General features: G+C 47.9%; 1 protein-coding gene across 14 annotated transcripts in view; it reads right to left on the reverse strand.

Moving 5' to 3' along the window:
* Positions 1–20,583, reverse strand: part of LOC134035953 (adhesion G protein-coupled receptor L2-like) — a 66,760-nt gene that overhangs the window by 35,751 nt on the left and 10,426 nt on the right. For all 14 annotated transcript variants that reach the window (XM_062480538.1, XM_062480541.1, XM_062480536.1 and 11 more), the window contains exons 2-4: positions 17,568–17,801; positions 4,611–4,824; positions 980–1,089 (exon numbers count right to left, since the gene is read on the reverse strand). In XM_062480538.1, the coding sequence (XP_062336522.1) occupies positions 980–1,089; positions 4,611–4,824; positions 17,568–17,643 (400 nt within the window). In that variant the 5' untranslated portion in view covers positions 17,644–17,801. The remainder of the gene's footprint in view (positions 1–979; positions 1,090–4,610; positions 4,825–17,567; positions 17,802–20,583) is intronic.

Genomic DNA, 20,583 nt, shown 5'->3' on the forward strand with positions numbered 1-20,583 from the left:
GTGGGGGGGGGAGGGTGGTGGTGAGGGCCAAACCACTCATTTACCTTTTTGTTCCACTTCTATTTTAGGCATTGGAAAAGAAAGCAAAAAAAAAAAGTGCACAAGGGAGAGAAAGGTTATCAGGAGTCAACTACCATGCAGGTACACGAGTAGAGAATGTTAGAGGACATGAGGAGGAGACAGCAGGCCTGTGTTGGGGGGAAAGCAAAAGGTAAAACAGAAAAACAGAAACAGTGTTAGACAGCCTCTGCTCCTGCGATTTAAAAATGGACACGGATCACATCGAGGACTTCACAATGTGTTGCCCTTGAGAATGATGATGTGTTTGTGCATTTCCTCTTCTGGTGTCGTGAAACCCATTTTAAAATCACACACACAAGGCAGAGTTAAAATCAAATATGTCTACAACAAGTAGTGCTATTAAAAAGTCCCATCGGAATCCTTGATTCATCCAGTGTGCTTTTGCGCTGACTGATATATCTGTTTAGATTAGATCTCATTCTCAGGAAAACCGAGCACTAGTTATTTCTGGCCGTTTCAACTGGGGGTGGTGTATACACCGACGTTACAGACACAGATCTCAACTTGATTCCAAAGACCCTCGCCCACACACAAAACAAAACTTGCCGCTAATGTTACAGGCTCAACTGCCTTAATGAGCCAAAACACACAATGGCAAATAAAAAATGAAGAGTGTAGCATCAGCCCAAATATGGCCTTCCCCTCCCGGTAGGAGGCCCTGCCTCGACTGTTGGAGAGAGAACGCAACCCTGGACGTTAAAGGAACCAGATAAAATAGATTAATCTGGGAGAGGATCACAACAGAAAGAAGAGGTCAGTCGAAAAAGAGAAGGGATTAACTCAACCCGATTGTCAACGGCTAAAAGGTCAGATTAAAGTGTGTATGACATGTCGAAAGAGAGACAGGTGCGGTGCAATTTGAGGCACATGAGGACAAACATGTAGACAGAATACTTACTATAGGGAACACACTCATACTGGACCTCTAAGTACTTGTAGGTTCCCGGGCAGGGGTCAGGAAAGACGTCAGACCCTGTGACAACCACACACTGGGTACGGTTGTTACACCTGAAAAAGACGGACCACAGAGTTGAGAGCTGGTGGGACCGGATGTCCTCAGCCGGGTGCTTACAGACCACACAGAGTGAACGGGGCTGCCGTCATCTAATACAAATCGAGGATATTGAAAACATCTCTGGGATGATAATCTTATCTGCTGTGGGGGAGCCTTAATGACATGTGCTGTAGTTGCCTCCCTGGGCAAGTGGAAGGAGAATAGGGGGGTGAAAGAGACCAGCGAAAGACAGAGGAGGAGAGAGAGAGAGAAAATGCTGACGGTGAACCACACTTGAAGAGCTGGGGTTTGAGTGAGTGGTGGATGTGTCGAGAGGAGGTCAGAATATGTGTTTCATCAACGGCACACCTAAACTCTTTCATTAGACCTAGAGGATATGAGAGACACCCAGAGGTGACATATTCAGTGGCAGGTTATCTCGTCAGTGGAGGTTTTGGTGGTGGTTCCAAGCCACATCTACACAAGCACCCTTCTGCCACTCTCTCGTGAGAGGGGAAATCATTTCAAAAAGCCCCGCAGGGGGTGTGGGCATGTCATTGAGAGAAATGGCTGCCTTTCATTGGTAACCGGAGAAGAGATTCTTTGGAAAGGAAAACCACACAACACATCAAATTCCACTGGACTCATTAGCATATTACTTATTGCCTTTGAAACTGTGCGAGAGACGACTGCATTAAAACGGAGTGTGTTCGCATGAGTGTGTGTCTCTGTTTGTGTCTGCATGTTTTGCGAGCGGATGAGTGAGAGAAAATGGAAAAGGGATGAGCGTTTTTTGTGCAAACACGGGGTGAAATTGTCCCCACTTCAATCAAGCTCTCTTGAGACAGGAGGATTGAGAGGGCTGCCGATCGACGGAGAACCAAACAGACATTCCCGCAAAAAAAAAAGACTTAACAATTTGAAGGTTGATGATAAATATTTGAGGAGGTCAAATGCAAAGTCACAAAAGCCAGACAGATCACTGAGAGGAACCCAGGTGGACCACTGTCCATTTGAAAACCAAACTGTTAGCCAGTTTTACTTAAACTAGCTCGCGACCCGTTCATCTAACATGACATGTCGGCGTGATTTACAGTACAAGTGTGTCAAATAGCAAATATTCAATAACTAGTGACTGAATGTCTGCTTTGAACTTTGTAATTGCTGCTGAGATATTGAACCATCAGTTCTACCTAATAAACAGTAATGATATATCCCCTATCTCCTTTTCAACTGTTTCTCCATGGCATAATTTACAATAACAGCCTACAGATCATCACCATCATCATCACCATCACCATCACCCCCCAACCCCATACCCATCACCATCACCATCACCATCACCAGGGCCACATGATCATATTACTGGGGGTGTCTGGGAGGCTACGCCGTAGCTGCTTCTGCTAGCTACACTCAGGCAACCTCCGCCAGAGAATATTAATTAAGAACAATTTCATTATCCTCTGCCCGGGGCCATTACCCTGCGCTACTCTGAGGGAAAAGATAGCACTGGGAAGGATGCAGAAAGCCCTAGAACTTCCCTTTTACAAAACACTGGCAATTAATCTCCTCCTCTTTCCTGTTTTCCTCCAATGACACCCCAATGACACCAGAAATTAGGATTCTGAGTTCATTTACAGGACTTGCTTCCTTGATGCCTTCCCTCCAAATGCTTTTGTATGCATGAACTATCCTCCACACTTCTCTGAAAGTCCAATTTCCACATATTGGGTGTCCAGGTTGATGTGACAGTGTGAATGTGTGAGCAGTTGTACTCATGGTTTTAGTGTGTGGTCGACTGGATATTCATCCCACCGTGGTAGTAGGACTACAGAAACAGCCTGGGTTGTTATATCAATGCTAATTATTATCAGGAACCATTTCCTCTGATCCAGCCAATTAGAATCGTGTACACTAGCTGGGGACATTGGCGGCGCAGAGAAGCCGGGCTCACTCGCACCTCTACTCTCCGAGTCATTGTTGCAGATTAGTCTGAAGTGCTGTTCAGGGGGTTTGGGGCAAACCGGGGAGAGATGGACTGTCAACGCGTAGCTACCGGAGTGTGACGGATCACAGCCAAATGGGAGGAGGGGGGACGACGACTCGGGGAGCGATTAGTGCTGTCTGTCTGTTTGAGAATTCTATGATTGTGCCGCAAACCCAGCGTGACGGGCTAACACCGGGCGTCTTGATTAGCGGGTTTGACGGCGGAACCGTCGGTTGGGGACGGAGGGCAGACGCGGCCAGGGAGGGGGGGGTAGAGATGGGGGAGCGGGGCCCTGCTGTAGCGGTGCTCGGGGCGGCAGGATTGGGGGGGGGGGGAGCGGGGGGGGAGGAGGGGGGAGCGGGGGGGAGGAGGGGGGAGCGGGGGGGAGGAGGGGGGAGCGGGGGGGAAGGAGGGGGGAGCGGGGCGGCAGGAGGGGGGGAGCAGGGGGGAAGGAGGGGGGAGCGGGGCGGCAGGAGGGGGGGAGCGGGGGGGAAGGAGGGGGGAGGAGCGGGGGGGAAGGAGGGGGGAGCGAGGGGGAAGGAGGGGGGAGCGGGGCGGCAGGAGGGGGGGAGCGGGGGGGAAGGAGGGGGGAGCGGGGCGGCAGGAGGGGGGGAGCGGGGGGGAAGGAGGGGGGAGCGAGGGGGGAGGAGCGGGGGGGAAGGAGGGGGGAGCGAGGGGGAAGGAGGGGGGGGAGCGGGGGGGAAGGAGGGGGGAGCGAGGGGGGAGGAGCGGGGGGGAAGGAGGGGGGAGCGAGGGGGAAGGAGGGGGGAGGAGCGGGGGGGAAGGAGGGGGGAGCGAGGGGGAAGGAGGGGGGGGAGCGGGGGGGAAGGAGGGGGGAGCGGGGCGGCAGGAGGAGGGGGAGCGGGGGGGAAGGAGGGGGGAGCGGGGCGGCAGGGGGGGGAGCCGGGGCGGCAGGAGGGGGAGCCGGGGCAGGGCCCTGTCTCGTTGGCTGAGCACGACTGCTTGTGACTTATGAATAGTTAATCCGGAGCCCTTTAAATACACACATCTACACCTCTGGGGGCGGCCGAGCGGCAGAAGGGAGGCGATGCGTGTGCTCTACTGGGCTGAACCGTCCTGGGAGAACAGCACTAATATAAATGCTGTTATAAGGGGGCAGTGCTCGGGGGAATTGGGGCCTTGCAGTGTCAATGCAGCATAAGTGTTTGAACAAAGAAAGTCAAACGTTCCAAACAGGATATAAAGAGGGCGCCGGGTCATGTGATTCAGCCGCTCTGAGCTGATTGGGCCTCAGCATCTGCACTAGGGCGGCAGACAAAATAAGTATGGTGAAGGGTTGCCAGGTTCTAAGGTTGCCAAGTTCAACCTGTTTGAATTTAACACATAAACTAGTTTCCTGCCCCCACCCCCCTTGACAATATCTTAAACTCAATCTTGCTGAAGCAGATGCCAGTCAAACTACATCTAATTAAACGCTAGAAGTTTAGAGGTTCAGGATCTGAGGGAAAGAAAGAAAATCTCTCTCCACACCTCCCTTCTTCCATGGGTTTGTTTGGGATATGAGATACCCTTGCCCTGCCTTTTTACCTTTGTGATATAATCTTGTAGGCGTCCGGGAGGTAGCAGTTGACATTCTCCATCTGGAAGGGGTCAGCGTCGCAGATCTTGTCGTCTGTCCGTCCATAGTTGGCTGTTTCGATCATGATGACATCACTCCCCGGACAGCGCAGGTCGATGGCGTAGCCCTCGCAGGAGAGCTCTCTCCTCACCAGGCCGAAAGGCAAGGCAGCTCTGCTGAACCCTGGAGGAGTGGGAGAGGGAGGTGGAAAGAAAGGGGGGGGGGGGGTTTATGATAGACGTAAAAATTCATAAGCATGGAGGCGCAGTAAGAGTCAGATGGAGTGTGAGTCAGATGACTGAGCGGTTAGGGAATATTAAAGGTTGCCGGTTCGATTCCCGGCTGTGCAAAATGACGTTGAGTTCTTGGGCAAGGCACTTCTTGCCTCTGGGGAATGTCCCTGTTCTTACTGTAAGTCGCTCTGGATACGAGTGTCTGCTAAATGACTAAATATAAATGTAGGCGCACCGGTGACAGAGCGCATACCACGTAGGCCTCATCACAGGGGCTCGGGTTCAAACCCGGCCCGGGCCTTTTCCTGCATGTCTTTCCCTGTCTCTCTCTCCTACATTTCCTGTCTCTCTGTAACTGCAACTATCACAATAAAGCAGAAAAGGCCAGAAATATATCTTTAGAGGTTCATAAGCGTGCAGTGGGCCTATAGTGACAACAGGCGAAACAGGTGGCAGCACATAAACACGGCTAGAGGGAAAAAGGCAAATTAATTCAATTTATTCGCTTCACTTGTTGGCAGAGGCCTCAGATGTAGGGAGTCAGGGAATACAAGAAGGAACTGTGTAAAAGCGCTGAGAAAATACTGAGACGACACTGGAGCAAACCCTCCCACCACCTCTAACCCTTAAGCAACACACACACGCATACTGTATGTTCACTCAGAAATGCTTCCCTTACAATAGGTACATGGTTCCTGATTTGTTTTTTTTGGGATACTTGAACTGTTTTTCTATCAGTGGAGTAAGACAGAAAAATAGCAGAATCTCAGCAGCATGGAGTGTAATTTAATCCATTTTACAGTGTCGGCAATCGAAGGAGGGGCCGTCTGGTGTCCACACAAGAGGAAAAATCTATACATGGGACTTAGCAGATGTGAGCTCAACCAAAGAGCTAGGCTTGGGGAAAATGTAATGTTTCACAATTTGTTTTGTTCCTCTTCAACAAATGATTCCCAAAAGATGTATTTATTTTCCTAGAGAAAGTAAACGCCAAACCATTAATGCTTAGAATACCAGTAAAAAATAATGTGTGTGTATATGTGTGTGTGTGTGTGTGGGGGGGGGGGTTAGAGAGAAAAAGAACAAGAGAAAAACTCCACAAAGAGATGTAAGAAATACTGAACGCGTAACTGTCTATTACAACCTTTCTCAGATACAGTACTTGTCATAAACTAATGACGAGTACTAAAGGACTTCAGAGACAATGATTAAGTCCAAGTACAAAAATGCAAATGCACTCTGTTGCAAAATTTCGAGGCAGAGCACCGCATGAACTGTCAATAATCACCATTGTTCGTGGCAACAGTGGGTCCCAGAGGGGGCAGCTGCCATTTGTGTTTTCTGCTCTGCGCTCTGCGCTCCACTAATTAGCCCCGCTTTCAGCCTGTTACCTTGTTCATGCTCCTATTGGCTGCGCCGCATTGTCATGTACTAACACTAACCACCCCGGGTTCGCTTTGCACCCTCGCGCTAATTACCCTCCCACTTTTGACAGCCGGGGCCTGACGCAATTAGTTTGGTTTAAACCTCTGAAAGTTGAAGTGATTCCTGCTTGAAATTCCTACCTTGCGACCCCAACCTCTCACGCTCGCTCTTTTTGGATTGTTGTGCCTCGCTTCATTATAAATATATTCAACGGCAGCACAGCCTGTCACATACAAACTAACACACCCAAGTGGGGGTTGCGTCAGGTTTTTTTTCTCGTTTTGTTTTTGTTTTTTGTCAGTTTTTTTTTTTTTACGTCGATGCTAATTCCTTAGAGATGGGGATGGCAACAATACAGGGTTAGAATAATAATACGTTAACAAATGAGTTATCAATGAAGGGAGCTTGGTCTTAGAACACCACTGTACATGTGAGACCACTGAAAAGCTGATTGATTCATACATACTTGGACAGATATAGATGGACGGATGGACAGCAAGATATACACGCACAATGACAAGACCTCTAGCATTCCATCACTGCATTACACCATGATGGATCTGCTGGCCTGTAGATTCTGCTTAGCCCGGGTGTTTAGGGTGGATTAATGGAGATAGCAGTGTGGCACAGCTGTGTGTGTGTGGGGAGGGAGTGGGCTTCACTTCACATCTTGTCCAATAAGTAATAGAAACGACGACCATAATTACCCACGCCTTTCAGAAAAACCTGTCCAAAATAGTGAATGATGAAAAAAAAAACGGAGCGGGGCCCTGCCTCACCACAAAGACTAATGAACGGTCCGCTCGGCCGTTGCTCATGCAGCGAGTGACAGGTTTATCACACTGGCTACAGAGAGCAGACAGAAAGAATGCGTTTCATGGGGTTTTTAAACAGTGACTGGAGAACACTCCTCAAGACTGTACCCCCCCCCCTCCCCCTCCCCACCCCCCTCACTGTAACCTCCCTCCCCGAGCTCTCTGGCCATCCATCAGTCTGCGGCGGTGTGATTGCACCCAGCTGCCAACAGAGGCCTAGCGATTGATTAAGCCTGGTGCTCGCCTATCTCCTTCTTTCCTTGCACGGTATGGATCTCCCTGGTCATAGGGCACAAGGACATCAATTAAGGGGAGTATCTTCAGTGTGTGCAGGAGGCCTATATTGGACAAATTGCTGGTTCCCTCAGCCCCAGATAGCCCAGGGCTCATTAATGGATGTCTAAGCTTACACTCATTGGACAGATAATGACAAAAACTTCGAAGGATTTCAGGATTTTATTTACTTAGTCAGTAGAAAATCCCTGCTTTTACCAAAATGCCAAGACCACAGTGGTTTGAAGCAGCCATTTCAGTCAAGGCTGCCTCATCACAACACAGTCCCCAAAACCAGGCCTCTACAGGGTGCTTTATACACCAGGGGTATACAAAGTAGTACTGGCTTTTGGTATTAAATTTTCTAACTTTTTCTTTTGGTTTTTAAGTTTGGACCTGCAAACCACGGGAAGGTACTTTCAATGTTGCAAGGATTTTTCATGTCAGCGTAGTTCAAAAAACATTTTGAAACAGTTCAGACGGGGGGGGGGGGGGGGGGTTGTTTGTGAGTGTGGATGTCTTCAGAATGTGTGAGAAGCTTTTCATCTTGGGCTCTGTGCTTGGTTAGACTGCTCAACTTCGCAGCAGCATACAGACAGGCACCAGCTTCAGTTCAGAAACCAGCAACCAGCTTAAGAAAGCTGCCAGAGAGAAACTGAGTGTAAAACACTGCGGTTCCTCAGTCTTTCCCATTCCTCCAGGCTAACATTAAATCACACCAAGGCTGCACCCAAGCCAAGTAAATAATAAATTATATGGAATGCTCATTCAAATCACCATGGCAACTGCCTTAGCTGGGACATAATTGGCTGTGATCCCCTACTCCGGCCTTGTTGACACGGCGCCTTATCAGGCATTCTGGTCAGTGAAGGACTGGGAGAAGAGTAGCTTTTCAGATCCCTCCCCCTGACCAGCGCGTTAAGCCTGCTACTGAGCTCAAGAGAGCAAGGCAGGGGCCAATATTGCCACTCAATACCGTTGCATTCTGGGAGTCACTTCTCTTTTTCAGTCTGTAGGCTGTAATTCACTGGCAACAATCCCTCCTCCATAATACATATTTTGTTTTCTATCAACACCCTTGAAATTGGAATTGGCACTGTGGCTCAGATGGGTGAATCTGAAAAACTCAGTCCCAGCCAGTGCAGCAGTGGCACAATCTATGGCTTTCAAACCCTGGAGAAGAAATACAGCGATATAGGGAGGTCTGATACAAAACTATCGACATTTGGCAATCTAGGAGAGAGCTGTAAAGAGCACAAGACTAGACACATACTGTCACGTTTAGGTCCATCCTTGCAGTACTTTTCCCAGGATTGCTTTGTCCTCAGGAGGCCTATCCTTAGTGACCTTTGCCCTCCCCCGCCCCTCCCAAACTTCCCTCCACCAAGCCCTCAGACGAAGGGAAGGAGGGGGGGGGGGTGGAGAAAAGTGGTGGAATGTTTGATCTGAGTCGAAAAACGGGGCTGTTTTTTTTGGAGGGGAGACTGAGTGGCGAGGGCTGGGGGCAGACAGAGAGCGCAGGCGTTGGTTGACGCTTGTCATCCTCCATTAAGGCCCCTTTGATTGGCTTTTGTGATCCTGGAAACGGCAAACAGCTGCATGCAAATGGCTCTGTTCCCTGAGGCTGGGCCCCATTGTTCTGTGCTTGACAGGGACTCATTCTCAGCGGGATAAAGGAGGGTGTAGCCTTTAGTCGGATCAGAGTGGCCCCATAGTGGACACAGCGGGAGCGCTTCAAGATTTGTTTGTCTTTTTTGTCATTTTATTCTCAATATTACTGGTAGCCAACATCTTTGGAAGAAAGACAAGATCTCAGAGTCAAGCATTCCTCCAACTGTGTGGATGCCTCCATAATCCAATATCCGGCCTGAGAGCCGGCGTACAGTATGTTTTCCAAAGATGAAGTCAAGATTTCCAAAGAGAATTAGAAAAACAGGAGAAAAAGAAAAAAATGCAAAGCACATTTGAATGCTTAACATGTGAGAACAAACCCTCAACAACGTTTGGGCTCTTTTTCCTACGGTCTCTTTGTTCCACCTTGCAACCAAGGAATTAGAATTACATTTCTTAAAGTTGATGATGGTAAGGCAATCAACCTCTTTTTTTTACATATTATAATCTTTTCTGTCTTCCTTCGGGTTCCCCCCCCCCCTCCACACGCACACATCCCTGCACTGCGATTGTTGTCTGATGTGCTGAACAAAGTTATACATCCAACCATCTCAGGCGAGACACTTATCAACTCGAGGGAATAAGGTGGAAGATGAGGGGAGAGATTTGGGACTTGCAAAAATAACATCTGCTTGTCAAACACATGCGATAGCCTGAGCAGAAGCTTGACCACAGCACCACGGCTACAATTTCATCTCAACCGCCAAAATGTCATTGTGAGAATCTACAAGGACATATGACACGCAGCCCTCCCTCAACCCTTACCTTGCTGGGAATGGTTTCTAAAGACAGAGTCGGGCAAGACCACAAAACCAAAGGCTAAACTCTGCTTTCCCAGCCAACTGCTATCAAACACTCACAATTCCGATAGAAATGTTCGAAAATAGACCCGGAGCTATGATCCAGTCCATTTGTGGTGAAAGACACGTTCAGGGCAATTGCTTTTTTTTCTCCTCTCTCTCTCTTTTTCTCCCCCATTCTCTCCCTCTCTCTGCCTCTCGTGGTGCAAGAGCACACCGTTGATGCTTCAGGTTCCAAATTCACTATTTGTATTCATGACCGTGATGCTTTCTCCAGTTCATCTACTGGGTGATGTTTTTTTCCCCTCTCAGAGCAGTGGGTGGGCAGGTGGGGGAGCATCCCATGTACTGCATGTTGATGCGTGTCTGCCAGAGGGGGGGGGGGGGGGGGGAATCTTTTTAAAGAGAAGGATTTGTCATATCACCTGGGCTAAGTATTATGGAGCTTTCCCCCACCCATGCCCCCCTCTTCCCCAAGGTGTAGTGCTCTTTATGCACTCAGGTGGGTCTATTCAGACGGAGTTGGAGCCTGTCACGCCAGATGCTTGGGTGCTGTCCCTCATCCGTTGCTCCCTCTCTGGCTCCGGGTCAAACGCGCGGCAGGCATGCTCACACGAGAGCCCCCCCCCCCTTCAACCGTCCAAAAACGTCACACTCTCCCTTGTCTATTTCCTCTTCAAGAGAAATCTCTTTTAACGTCGAGACTGTTTCTTTTGGGTCGTCGTGTTTGCAGCGCGATCTGTTTTCCCCGCATCGCCGGTCTTCACTCTCTGAGTTCCTTTGTCCAAGTTCAGTGGCTCTGTTTAATTCCTCTTGCTAGGAGGCGAGAGGGTCTATTCCAGCTGTGGACTTTCTCACATCAAGTACTCCCTAAAGGTAGTGAGCACTAAGACCCAGGCCCTGGGCGAGCATAGGGTTATCTCAGCATGCCTGCTCAAACTGAAGCTCCTCTTCTCTGTCAATGGACCGAGTGACCCCTGACCTCCTGGAGACACATCTAAGCAAGCCGTCTCAGGAAGAGGAGCGCTTCATTACATTGCTAATGCATATAATCCTTGAAGGCCAGTGGAGGGTCGTCCATTAATATGACTCATCATGATAGGGATGACACAGGGCAAGGATTTTTCAAATTAATCTGCCTCTCCCTTTTGTCTTTTCCATCTAACCATCCAGCCCCACTGCTGTACAAGCTGGGGAATTCCACAAGTTATGCGAATAAAACACTCCCCTCAAAGCGATACAAATATCTGTCACAGAGACTAAACATTTAACAGCAAGAAAATTCTTATTGGGAGTTCATATAAAACACCCTATATGCACAGGGGAGACAGACAAGTTGACAGAATTAGTTCACCGCTATACAGGGGAGTAGCTGCATATTGTTCACAGGGTTCATACTGTTTACCTCGGCTTTAATCCAGCAGTTGATGAAACACACAGAAACAACAGAGTCTGGAGGAGAAGCGAGAAAAACGCGAACAAATCTCCCCTCTAGCCCTAACCCCCGCACGTAGCGAGCAGGCAGGGCGGAGTTCTGGTGTCTTGATCCCCTCTGAATGATTCTGCTACTTAAACTCCCTGAAAGGTCCATCGCTAACCCTCCCAATGCCAACCCTCCCCCTGCCCCTGCACTTAAAACCCCAGCTGGGTTTAGCAAAGGGCTAAGGTCCCCCGTTGCAAAAGTCAGGTGCTTCCCTGAGGGTGGCTGGGCCGGTGGGAAGGTGGAGGGGCTGGTTCGTCACATGTCTGTGTCTCTGTGCTTGCTTGCTGAGGCAGAGCAACCCCCCCCCCCCCCCCTTCAGAGACAAGCCCAGGAGGCTCCCTCAGTGCGACACGTAGACAAGATTGTCATGACGAGCCGCCACCAGAACAGAGATTACATGGCTTCAGAATAATGAGGCTGAGACAGCCAAGGATGACTGGGGACGGGGGCAGCCCAGGAGACTGCAGGGCTGTGCCAGTACACACACACACACACACACTAAACACACACGCTAACAAACACACACCTCAGCAAACTCACACGCAAAGACACGTGCCAGCGTACACTGCCACAAACACGCCGCACCAACAAACGTATTCATAATGATTTAATCAATTGTGTTTGGCAGGGCTTGGCATGTGAGTCCTTATAGGGCCATAGCCTTAACAACTATCCAATAAGGTGTCCCTGCTAGAGGCTGGTCCAGGAAGTCGGTGATAAACAGACACATTCCACAGCATTAGGCCCTGCTATCTCTGGAACACTGACCAGTTTGATTGACTTGAGCGTGATGACCTTGCCCCCCCACACACACACACGGGGCCCAGTCAATACCAACAACAAGCAGGTCCCCTGATAAGAGCCACAGGCGGGGGACCTTGGTGACGGACGCCTTCCTGCCCTCCTCTTCGATGAGGCCATTGTGCCCCGCGCACTCAAGCGAGGAATATGCTACAAGAGGAGGTCAATACTGATAACGCACGGCAAACAAAACGGCTCTTTGTGCCACAACGTTTCGCCGGACTTTTCCCCCTCTCTGCCTCTCACTTATTCAATTTCCTGCACAGCGGCAAAGAGCTCCCTTATCTCGGACTGTTTATACCTGAAAATCACCCAGCTGCCTTTTGTTTGCAGGTGACCCACCCTGGGGTGACATTTAATTCCTGGACCCCCCCCCCCCCAAAAAAAAAAAAAAGAAAAAAAAGTGTTGTCATGCTCTGTGGCCCAGGCCTGCCTGGAGGGATTACCACTGAAGGGACGGGACAGAGCTGCATTCATTCTCTCCAGAAAGAACCGGCAGACTGACCGAGGCGTACACAAACACCAGGCCACACAGGCACAAGAGACAAAGCTGGCCTGCAAAGGCACCAACGGGATTTCTCTGAACCTTTTTTCTTTCTCCCGCTACGTTTTTGCTATTTTCTGTGCAATTCCGATCTGTTTCAAACACTCTCCGTCATCTGTAGACGTCTTTGAGAAAACAAACATCTGCTGTGTAAATCACATCTCGCAGAGCCAAGAGTGAATTAACGTCGCTGTTTTTTTTTTTTCTGCAAAAGTGACGAGAAATAAATGCCAGTGACAAATGTGTCTCAAAGTGGGGATGATGTCTGGACAATCTTCATACTGAGAATGTAATTGTAGGCCACTTCCCATTTATATCTGAATGCAGACTTTTGTTCTTAGTGTCTGAAAAGTATACTCCTATGCAAACATGATGTTACTTAAAGGGGTCAGATGGCTGAGCTGTTAGGGAAGGGGCTATTAATCTGAAGGTTGCTGGTTCGATTCCCGGCCATGCAAACATTTTGTTGTGTACTTGGGCAAGGCACTTCACCCTACTTGCCTCGGGGGAATGTCCCTGTACTTACTGTAAGTCGCTCTGGATAAGAGCGTCGACTAAATGTAAATTTAAAATGACATGACAGAGAAACTGAAGCTGTCTTAAAACTGTGTTTGCATGCAGGTATAAACAGCTGAGACATGATTTATTAGCCTTGTTTTCGTCATGGCTTCTCTTATCTTTTAGTCTTCCCAGTATATAATGTGCCTTTGTTCTTGTTTGTTGTCTAGCATCACATGTGTTTATTGTTCTGCTTATTGTTAACTAATGATAAATCTACCAACAAGAAATCTTTGAACAAAACGTATCAAGCAGCACGAAGGTAAATAGGAAGGTCCTGTCATCTTTGATTTGCATGTCTTTGTTTCAGTCCATCTATAATTAACACTCTTGGCAAACATTTGGGAATAAATTGAATAAATACAATGTTGCAGACCGGTGTAGTCTGATCATTGGGTTTAACTTTAAAAGCTTTCTGTTTCCTATCTGGATTAAATACATGACATTGTCTTGACAGCTGCAAGTCCTGGGAAGAAGTCACTTGTGAAAAGCAAATCCTAAAGTTTACACTCTGAAGGGGTGTTACTACAGGGAACACTAAAGCTGGACTGGTGTGTTATTTGCACGGAGCTGTCGTGGAGTAGAGTCAGTACAGAGCACATACATTTGGGTGGAAAAAGTGAGGGAGGCATCTGGTCTGGTGTTTATACTCCTGTGACTTAGAGGGGTGTGAATTGAGCAGGGTTGCGTCGCTGCCAGGGCACCAGATTTAAGGCATGCTTAGCAAATGAAATCAAACTGTCAGAAACTGTAGCTCTCAGCCTATTAGATTGAGGGTCTGTTCATCATCGAAGCCATATAGCAGGGAGTTTTACTATCACATGTAAATACACAATAAAGCAGGCCTCTCCCAAAGGCGTGCTCTCCTAAATTCTCTTCGCGTACGAGAACATTTTTGCTGTTTTTGGTTTACCGAAGACCCACTCAGGAAACCAGTATGGCTCTAAATCTGGAGTGAGCCCATCCAGGGTGATATTGCATTTCGTTCTTATTTTCCCTGAACCAAATTCAGATCCACACTTTGTACGCAATACGGTTTCATTTTTGTCTCATTCTGTGGTCGTTTCAACACACTGCTCTATTTTCAGTGTAGTTTGAGTCATCCTAAAGCCAAATTTGTAAAACAGCCACAACAAATAAAATACTTTTCTTTCTTTTCTTTTTCGGTGAAACGGATTTGGACAGTAAAACACAAATCCACAAACCATGTGACAGATGATATGGGACAGTGTGTGTCATAAGAGTCATTAGTGAAAGGAGCAGAGCGCCGTGACAACAGAATGAAGAGTCTGGAGGAGATGTGTCTTTCAACACTCCCCCACCCCCACCCCCACCTACCAACACGTCCGTCATGGCCAGATTAATGTCCGGGTGATAAAACCAGTCTTGTTTCATGGACGGTTTCACATTCTGGCAGAAAGTCCACAAGAGACTGATAAATCTGATCTTTTGAGTGTGTGTGTGTGTGCCTGTCTTTGCCACGCAGTTTGTCCAGTCATCTGTGAATCTTCCACGGCTCTGTTGATCACTCATGATATCCCTGTCACAGCCTCATAGCATTCAAATAGGAATTTAAAAAAACAAAAACCGAGTGTAGCCCTGGTTGACAGACAGGATGTCTGGGGCCCCGGGGCCACACTGGAGCTGAGGTACAAGGGCCATTCCCTTTGTTGGACTCAGACTGGAAATACCAGTGTGGTGCACAGGGACGGCTTCTCCATCTCCAGTAGCTCGGGACTAATGGTGTATGACTTATTACCCATGTCTGTCAAGAGGTGTTCATAAATTAAGTACAACATTAGGTGACAGGGTTTCACTTCTCGGGCAACTATCCTGATATTCTCTCATTTGTGTGGTAGAGCAATAATGTTCAAATTGGTAGAATACTTTAAATATTTAAACTTGTGTGTCAAACCTCTACTACATGTCTGTAATGCACTTGGCAAACAGAATTAGAGTGGACTGAAACCGCACCTAAAGGAAAGTTCCTGAAATGCAAACACTTGTTAGGAACAAAACAAACATGGTTTCTTAAGTTATCCAATCCATGTCTACACAGAGATCACACAGATAGTACAGACAAATGGCACCATCTATTTCATCTACCTCGCGTTCATGTTTGGATGTTTCAGTGAAGCTTCATATTAATCGGCATTACCACACACGCACACACAACAGCCAGCTCAGCGTCGAACACAAGCAAACCGCAAAACATAATCCACCCAAATATGGGCTCCGCTTCTTTGAAGATCACAATAACTGCCATTGTGAAAACCTGGCAGGTATCAGCCTGCGTCCTGGCCCAGCCTTTGTGGTTTTTCACTCTGAACCATGTGAACATCCATCTCCATACCTCTAATAGAGGAGGTCTGAAAAACACCTCGGAACAAACCAGCTCATCCATGATCTAGTTAGCTTCTCAAGCAGTGTCAATATAGAGCACTTAGATAACGGCTAGAAGAAACCATGAAAGAAGATAGCCTATGTGAACACAGTACACCCAGAAAGAGAGGATTCCTCATTCCGGTTAAAACGTCATCTTAAATATGTGCCACCTACCTTACGTGGAACGCATATCTTGGCTGATTGTCTCTTTGAATTGAAATAGAGCATGTTATGCTAATATAACTGTGACTGCAATTTGTTGGTGTATCTAATTAAGGCCACGGATATTTATGAATGGGTTTGATTAAAGTAAAAATTGTAATTTTCCACACATTCGTCTTGGCATCACAATCGATCCCCATTTTGAATCATGTCCTTAACATTTTTGATCACGTCTTTCCTTCCTTCTGCTTCAGGAAACACCACGAGTGGTCAATAACCAGCAGAGAAAAACACATCTTTCCCGCTCAAGTATGCCATTAATGGTGTCTGAGCATGAGGAATGTTTCGGGTGTAAATGATCACATTGTGATACTATCTGCCAGCAAGAAGGGTAGTTAATTACAGCGAGGCCTGTTTCTCCCAGGCATCCTGGGATATGTTCCATACTTCCCAAAAATGCTGGGCCTCAGGGGCCGGGCAGGGTGAAGGTGAGTGACATGTGGACGGCTCACACACTGGTTTCAGAGGAACCCGCACACACATTCCTTTATTGATGAATGGGCAAATATGCATTCATACAGCAGAGAGCCCTCGCGTCAAGTGAAACCCAAAACCTTGGACTTTCTGCATACCAACGCAGAGCCTCCCGTCTGAGATGAGAAAACGAACGGGAAGCACTCGGCTCAGGCGAGCTCCGGAGCTCAACAAGCCACAGTCCTATTCTTCACATGCTTCACTCACTGGGAAGATTTTCCTCTTCTGAGTCACATTTCATCTCTGAACGCTTTCACACTGTGGTACAATGGTTCAAATGTACAAAGAAAGTGTATCTCTGTCGCCGAGTCTGACAGTTTGTTCCAGCGCCATCTCTCTTTGTTAACGAATCACTTCCCACAGCTTGATTCAAATACAGCTCGGAGACAGGGATGCTGATGACAGTTTGTAATAAAAACAGGAAAACATTTCAGAAGAAACCTCCGGAATGATGCACTTTGACATTTTGCTGTAATCAATGCTTGGCACACAAGTATGTGATTTTTTTGTCTACTTTGTTTCAGAGTACAATGAGAAAGAAAGGGAACAGAAATGTAATGATTGTCATTAAGCAGACATACCACCATCAGGGGTTCTGATGGGTATATAACAGAAAAAGTATTTTAAGACAAAACTTGTAATTACAACCAAACATACTAATCAACAGTGATGGAGGGAAATGAAATAGAGCCTTGGGGATCTCTTTCCACAACATTCTAAAACATCAGTAATTCTCTCCAAAAACTCCTGGCTTTGGCAGAGTGCCAGCTTGATGGAACCAGGTGCACTGTCTGCTCGGATTGTCTAATCAAGGTGCGTATTTAGACTATACACTGGCAGCATGTCAGAGGGAAATAAACACTTGGACAGGAGACAATTGTCCACTTTAAGTAAATAAGGCAATTTAGAGACGGGAATTGCCATGTAATGCCAATGTCAGTTCTTTCTAACGGATGTATTTTTGTCCAGTGGTACATGGTGTATTGCTATCTATACGAGACAAAAACAGCAAAAGAATAAGAAACACATGAACCTGTACCATTGCATCTCATGTGGTGGCTAGAACCTATATTGACTATAATTTCAAACATATTAAACTGAATAAACGAGGTGCAACAAGAGTCAAGATCATTTTCGTTTTTTGTCGGGGTTTTTTGGTCTCTGGAAAAAGTGTTGGTACATTGAGTAAGAAGAGATATTTCATATATATTCATGGGAACACACCCTTGTGTGATAACTTACCTTCGGAACAATGAAGGTAAATGAGAGTGAGCAGCAGCCAGTGGAACAGGGAACACCTCCACTGTGTTGAGGCCATTGTGCTTTCAGGGGAAATGGGCTCCAGATGACTGCTGTCTGATGGCAGCGTTTCGACGTTTTGTGGACGGGGGGGTGAAAAAAAAACACGGAGCGAGAGAGCTGGGAGACGTCAACGATCCGTGGTCCTCGGAGAAGCCTCACCAGTCATCTTCTCATCTGCAAGAATAGGAAGAGAAATGGTGAGGATGGGAAGAAATGAGCAGCGCGAGACATTCAAAATCACCATCATCATCTTTGTATAGGGCCGGGCCATCGCCGTTACTGCTGGGGAAACATTCCGAGAAAGATTTCATAAGCTAGAGACATAACCATAGACATCGAACATATCATTCAGTCAACATGTCGTCATTTGACTTGATGTTTCCATGCTGCTGGTTGGGTGCTCCTCAATAAATAAATAAATAAATAAATCAAATAGAGAGCGGGCACTGGAGCGGCCGTGCGTGCTCGCTCATACTGATCGTGTCCGAACGCACGCAAATTCTTTGCATTTTAGCTCTCGCTGGTGTGTGAAAGCATGGCCGTTCATGGCTGACTGGACACCCAATATTACTAGCAGTGCAAGCGGCTCCGGTGCCTTGTAGGCGTACGAGGCAGAACAGTGCAAAGCACTTGTCTCCCCATCCTGTCTCATCTTCTCCATGTTGCAGTCTGAGTGTTTACACACCACCCCCCACCCCCATCTCCCCCACCTTCGCACTCGCCTATCCCCCCCCCCCTCCCCCAACCTCTTCCACCTCCCCCCAGACTTGCCTCCGTGTCCCATCCCCACAGGAAAAGGCCTGTCGCTCAGGCAACGTGCTCGCACAGGACACCGTTAATGCTACAGCGTCTTTGTGGGCTACTTTTGTCTCCTTCCTTATCTCGAGGGTCGGCACAAACAGCCCAGACGGATTTGTCTGCCTCGGCAAAGGTTAAGAAACCCAGACATGACACACCAGAAGCTAACACTCATCAGAACACAAGTTAAATACCGGATGGGAGAATGTGTCAAATACTGTTCACACAAACGCATGCACGCACAAACACGGCTACACGCACACACACACACACACACACTCACAGCCGCACACACACTTCCTTTTCCCTAAAGGTCATATTCCCCCGTGTACCACATCCGGTATGTTCTCGGTACACACAGACCAACACACATTCATCTACATCGTACACTGGATCTCACACTTTGAAGTTAATTGTACGAGGAATAGAACAACTTTGGTTTCCATGCGCACTTCTGCTCTCTAGAGTCACTTGTCAGCCACCGTGATTATCTTATAATGAAGCTAAATTTGAACAGCCCAGTGCTGGGCTGTGAACGCTTTCTGGGCCTCTCTAATGCTCCAGGATATTTCTGCCTACATAAAAGAACCACAAAACATTGGGAACTACCACATTAGCATACAGAGTTATAATCTAAATCACCATTATGGGTTCATTGCCCAATTCCTGGCTGGGAATACAGTTTATAACAGGCTAACTGCAGGCCCGTGTGAACCTGATAGCACCGAGGGTATTTATCGGCGTTTGAGGTCACTGTCGCCAAACAATTGTGCCATTCACTGGGCGAGCCGGGCCGTCATTTCTCAGTCGACCTGAGGTGATTTTATTGAGTGTCATGTGATTCTATTTGTCCCGAAAATTGCTTATCTAACCATCGCTGACCACCACATTAGATAAGAAAAGCCTGCAGTGAAAAGTGCAGCTCTGCCTCTCGGCCGCCTGACAAGCCTGCTGCTGCCGCTGCTGTTTCTGCTCCTAATAATCCCCCGTCTCTGAGCAGGGCTGTCACCAGCCATGCTGGGCAGGAGACCACAAGTGTTTTTCCCCTTTCAAATCTCTCAGAGGCACACGTGACGGTGCCCTCCCTTAGCGCTCAACTATTTATCATCCCCAAATGTGAGTCTGGTGTGGGGGTGGGGCTCAGGCAGGGAACCATGATGGTGTTTGTCGGGTGGAAACCGGGGCATGGTGCTGGGTTGAGGAGGAAGGGGGTCAGGCCCCACGCCACCCCCCCCTCCTGGCATGCTGGGCGGGCGGAGACGCTTATCCCCTCCAGACACCAGGGGGCGAGGGCCAGCCTGGCCTGGGGGTCCCGCCTGCCCTGGGGCCTTTCTCCTGATCAGACCCACCCGCACCGTCGCCCCCGCTGAGTAACACGTTTCCATTTTCCCTTAAGCTGCCTGAGGAGCAGGCCGCACTCACCCCCCCCCCCCCTAAACACCGTTTTGTTTGGTGGGGATTTCTGGACTGGATTTGGTCCGACTTCAGATAAAAGGATTAGCCGATTAACATTAAGACGCTTTTCACGAGTGCTGACAGACGTATCATAATTTTACATCGGGGGGGAAATGACGGGAGATGCCGGGGGTGGGGATAGCGGTGTTCTCAAGCAGAAAATGATTTAAAGAGGTAAGTGAGGCGTAGTTAACCCCTCAGAGATTGTGGGGGGAAATTATCTACAGTAGAACTCCCTCAAGCGTGGGAATCGAGGTTACTTGTTGCTCAACCAATAATATACACATAACATCCACCCGCAGAGACAGATGAAATACTGTAGGCCTTCAGAGTTGTGGCCTTCCTGTCATTGTGCACGTTAAATCTAACTGCATGAACGTTCACAAACCTGATGTCTTGAGAGCCATCAAAAGCTATTCATGGGAGTGACTTCATTCAACAGTCCCATCGGATTAGAAAGGTATGCATGTGAACCCCATGCTCTGTATGAACAGTCTTCCTTGACATGAAAAAAACTGTCAACGGGATGACAAATGACACACAAACATCCACAACATCTGTTTTACTTTTCACCTTCCCACCCATAGACAGCGAGAAATCGAGGAGACAAATTCATCATCGGCCTACAGTTTGGGGGGATAAGAACAAACGACAACCTAATTTTTCATGTTATCAGTGGCATGGTAGAAAAGAAAATAAGCAG

The sequence above is a fragment of the Osmerus eperlanus genome, chromosome 16 (genome assembly GCF_963692335.1).
Source record: "Osmerus eperlanus chromosome 16, fOsmEpe2.1, whole genome shotgun sequence".
In the NCBI taxonomy this organism is placed as follows: Eukaryota; Metazoa; Chordata; class Actinopteri; order Osmeriformes; family Osmeridae; genus Osmerus; species Osmerus eperlanus.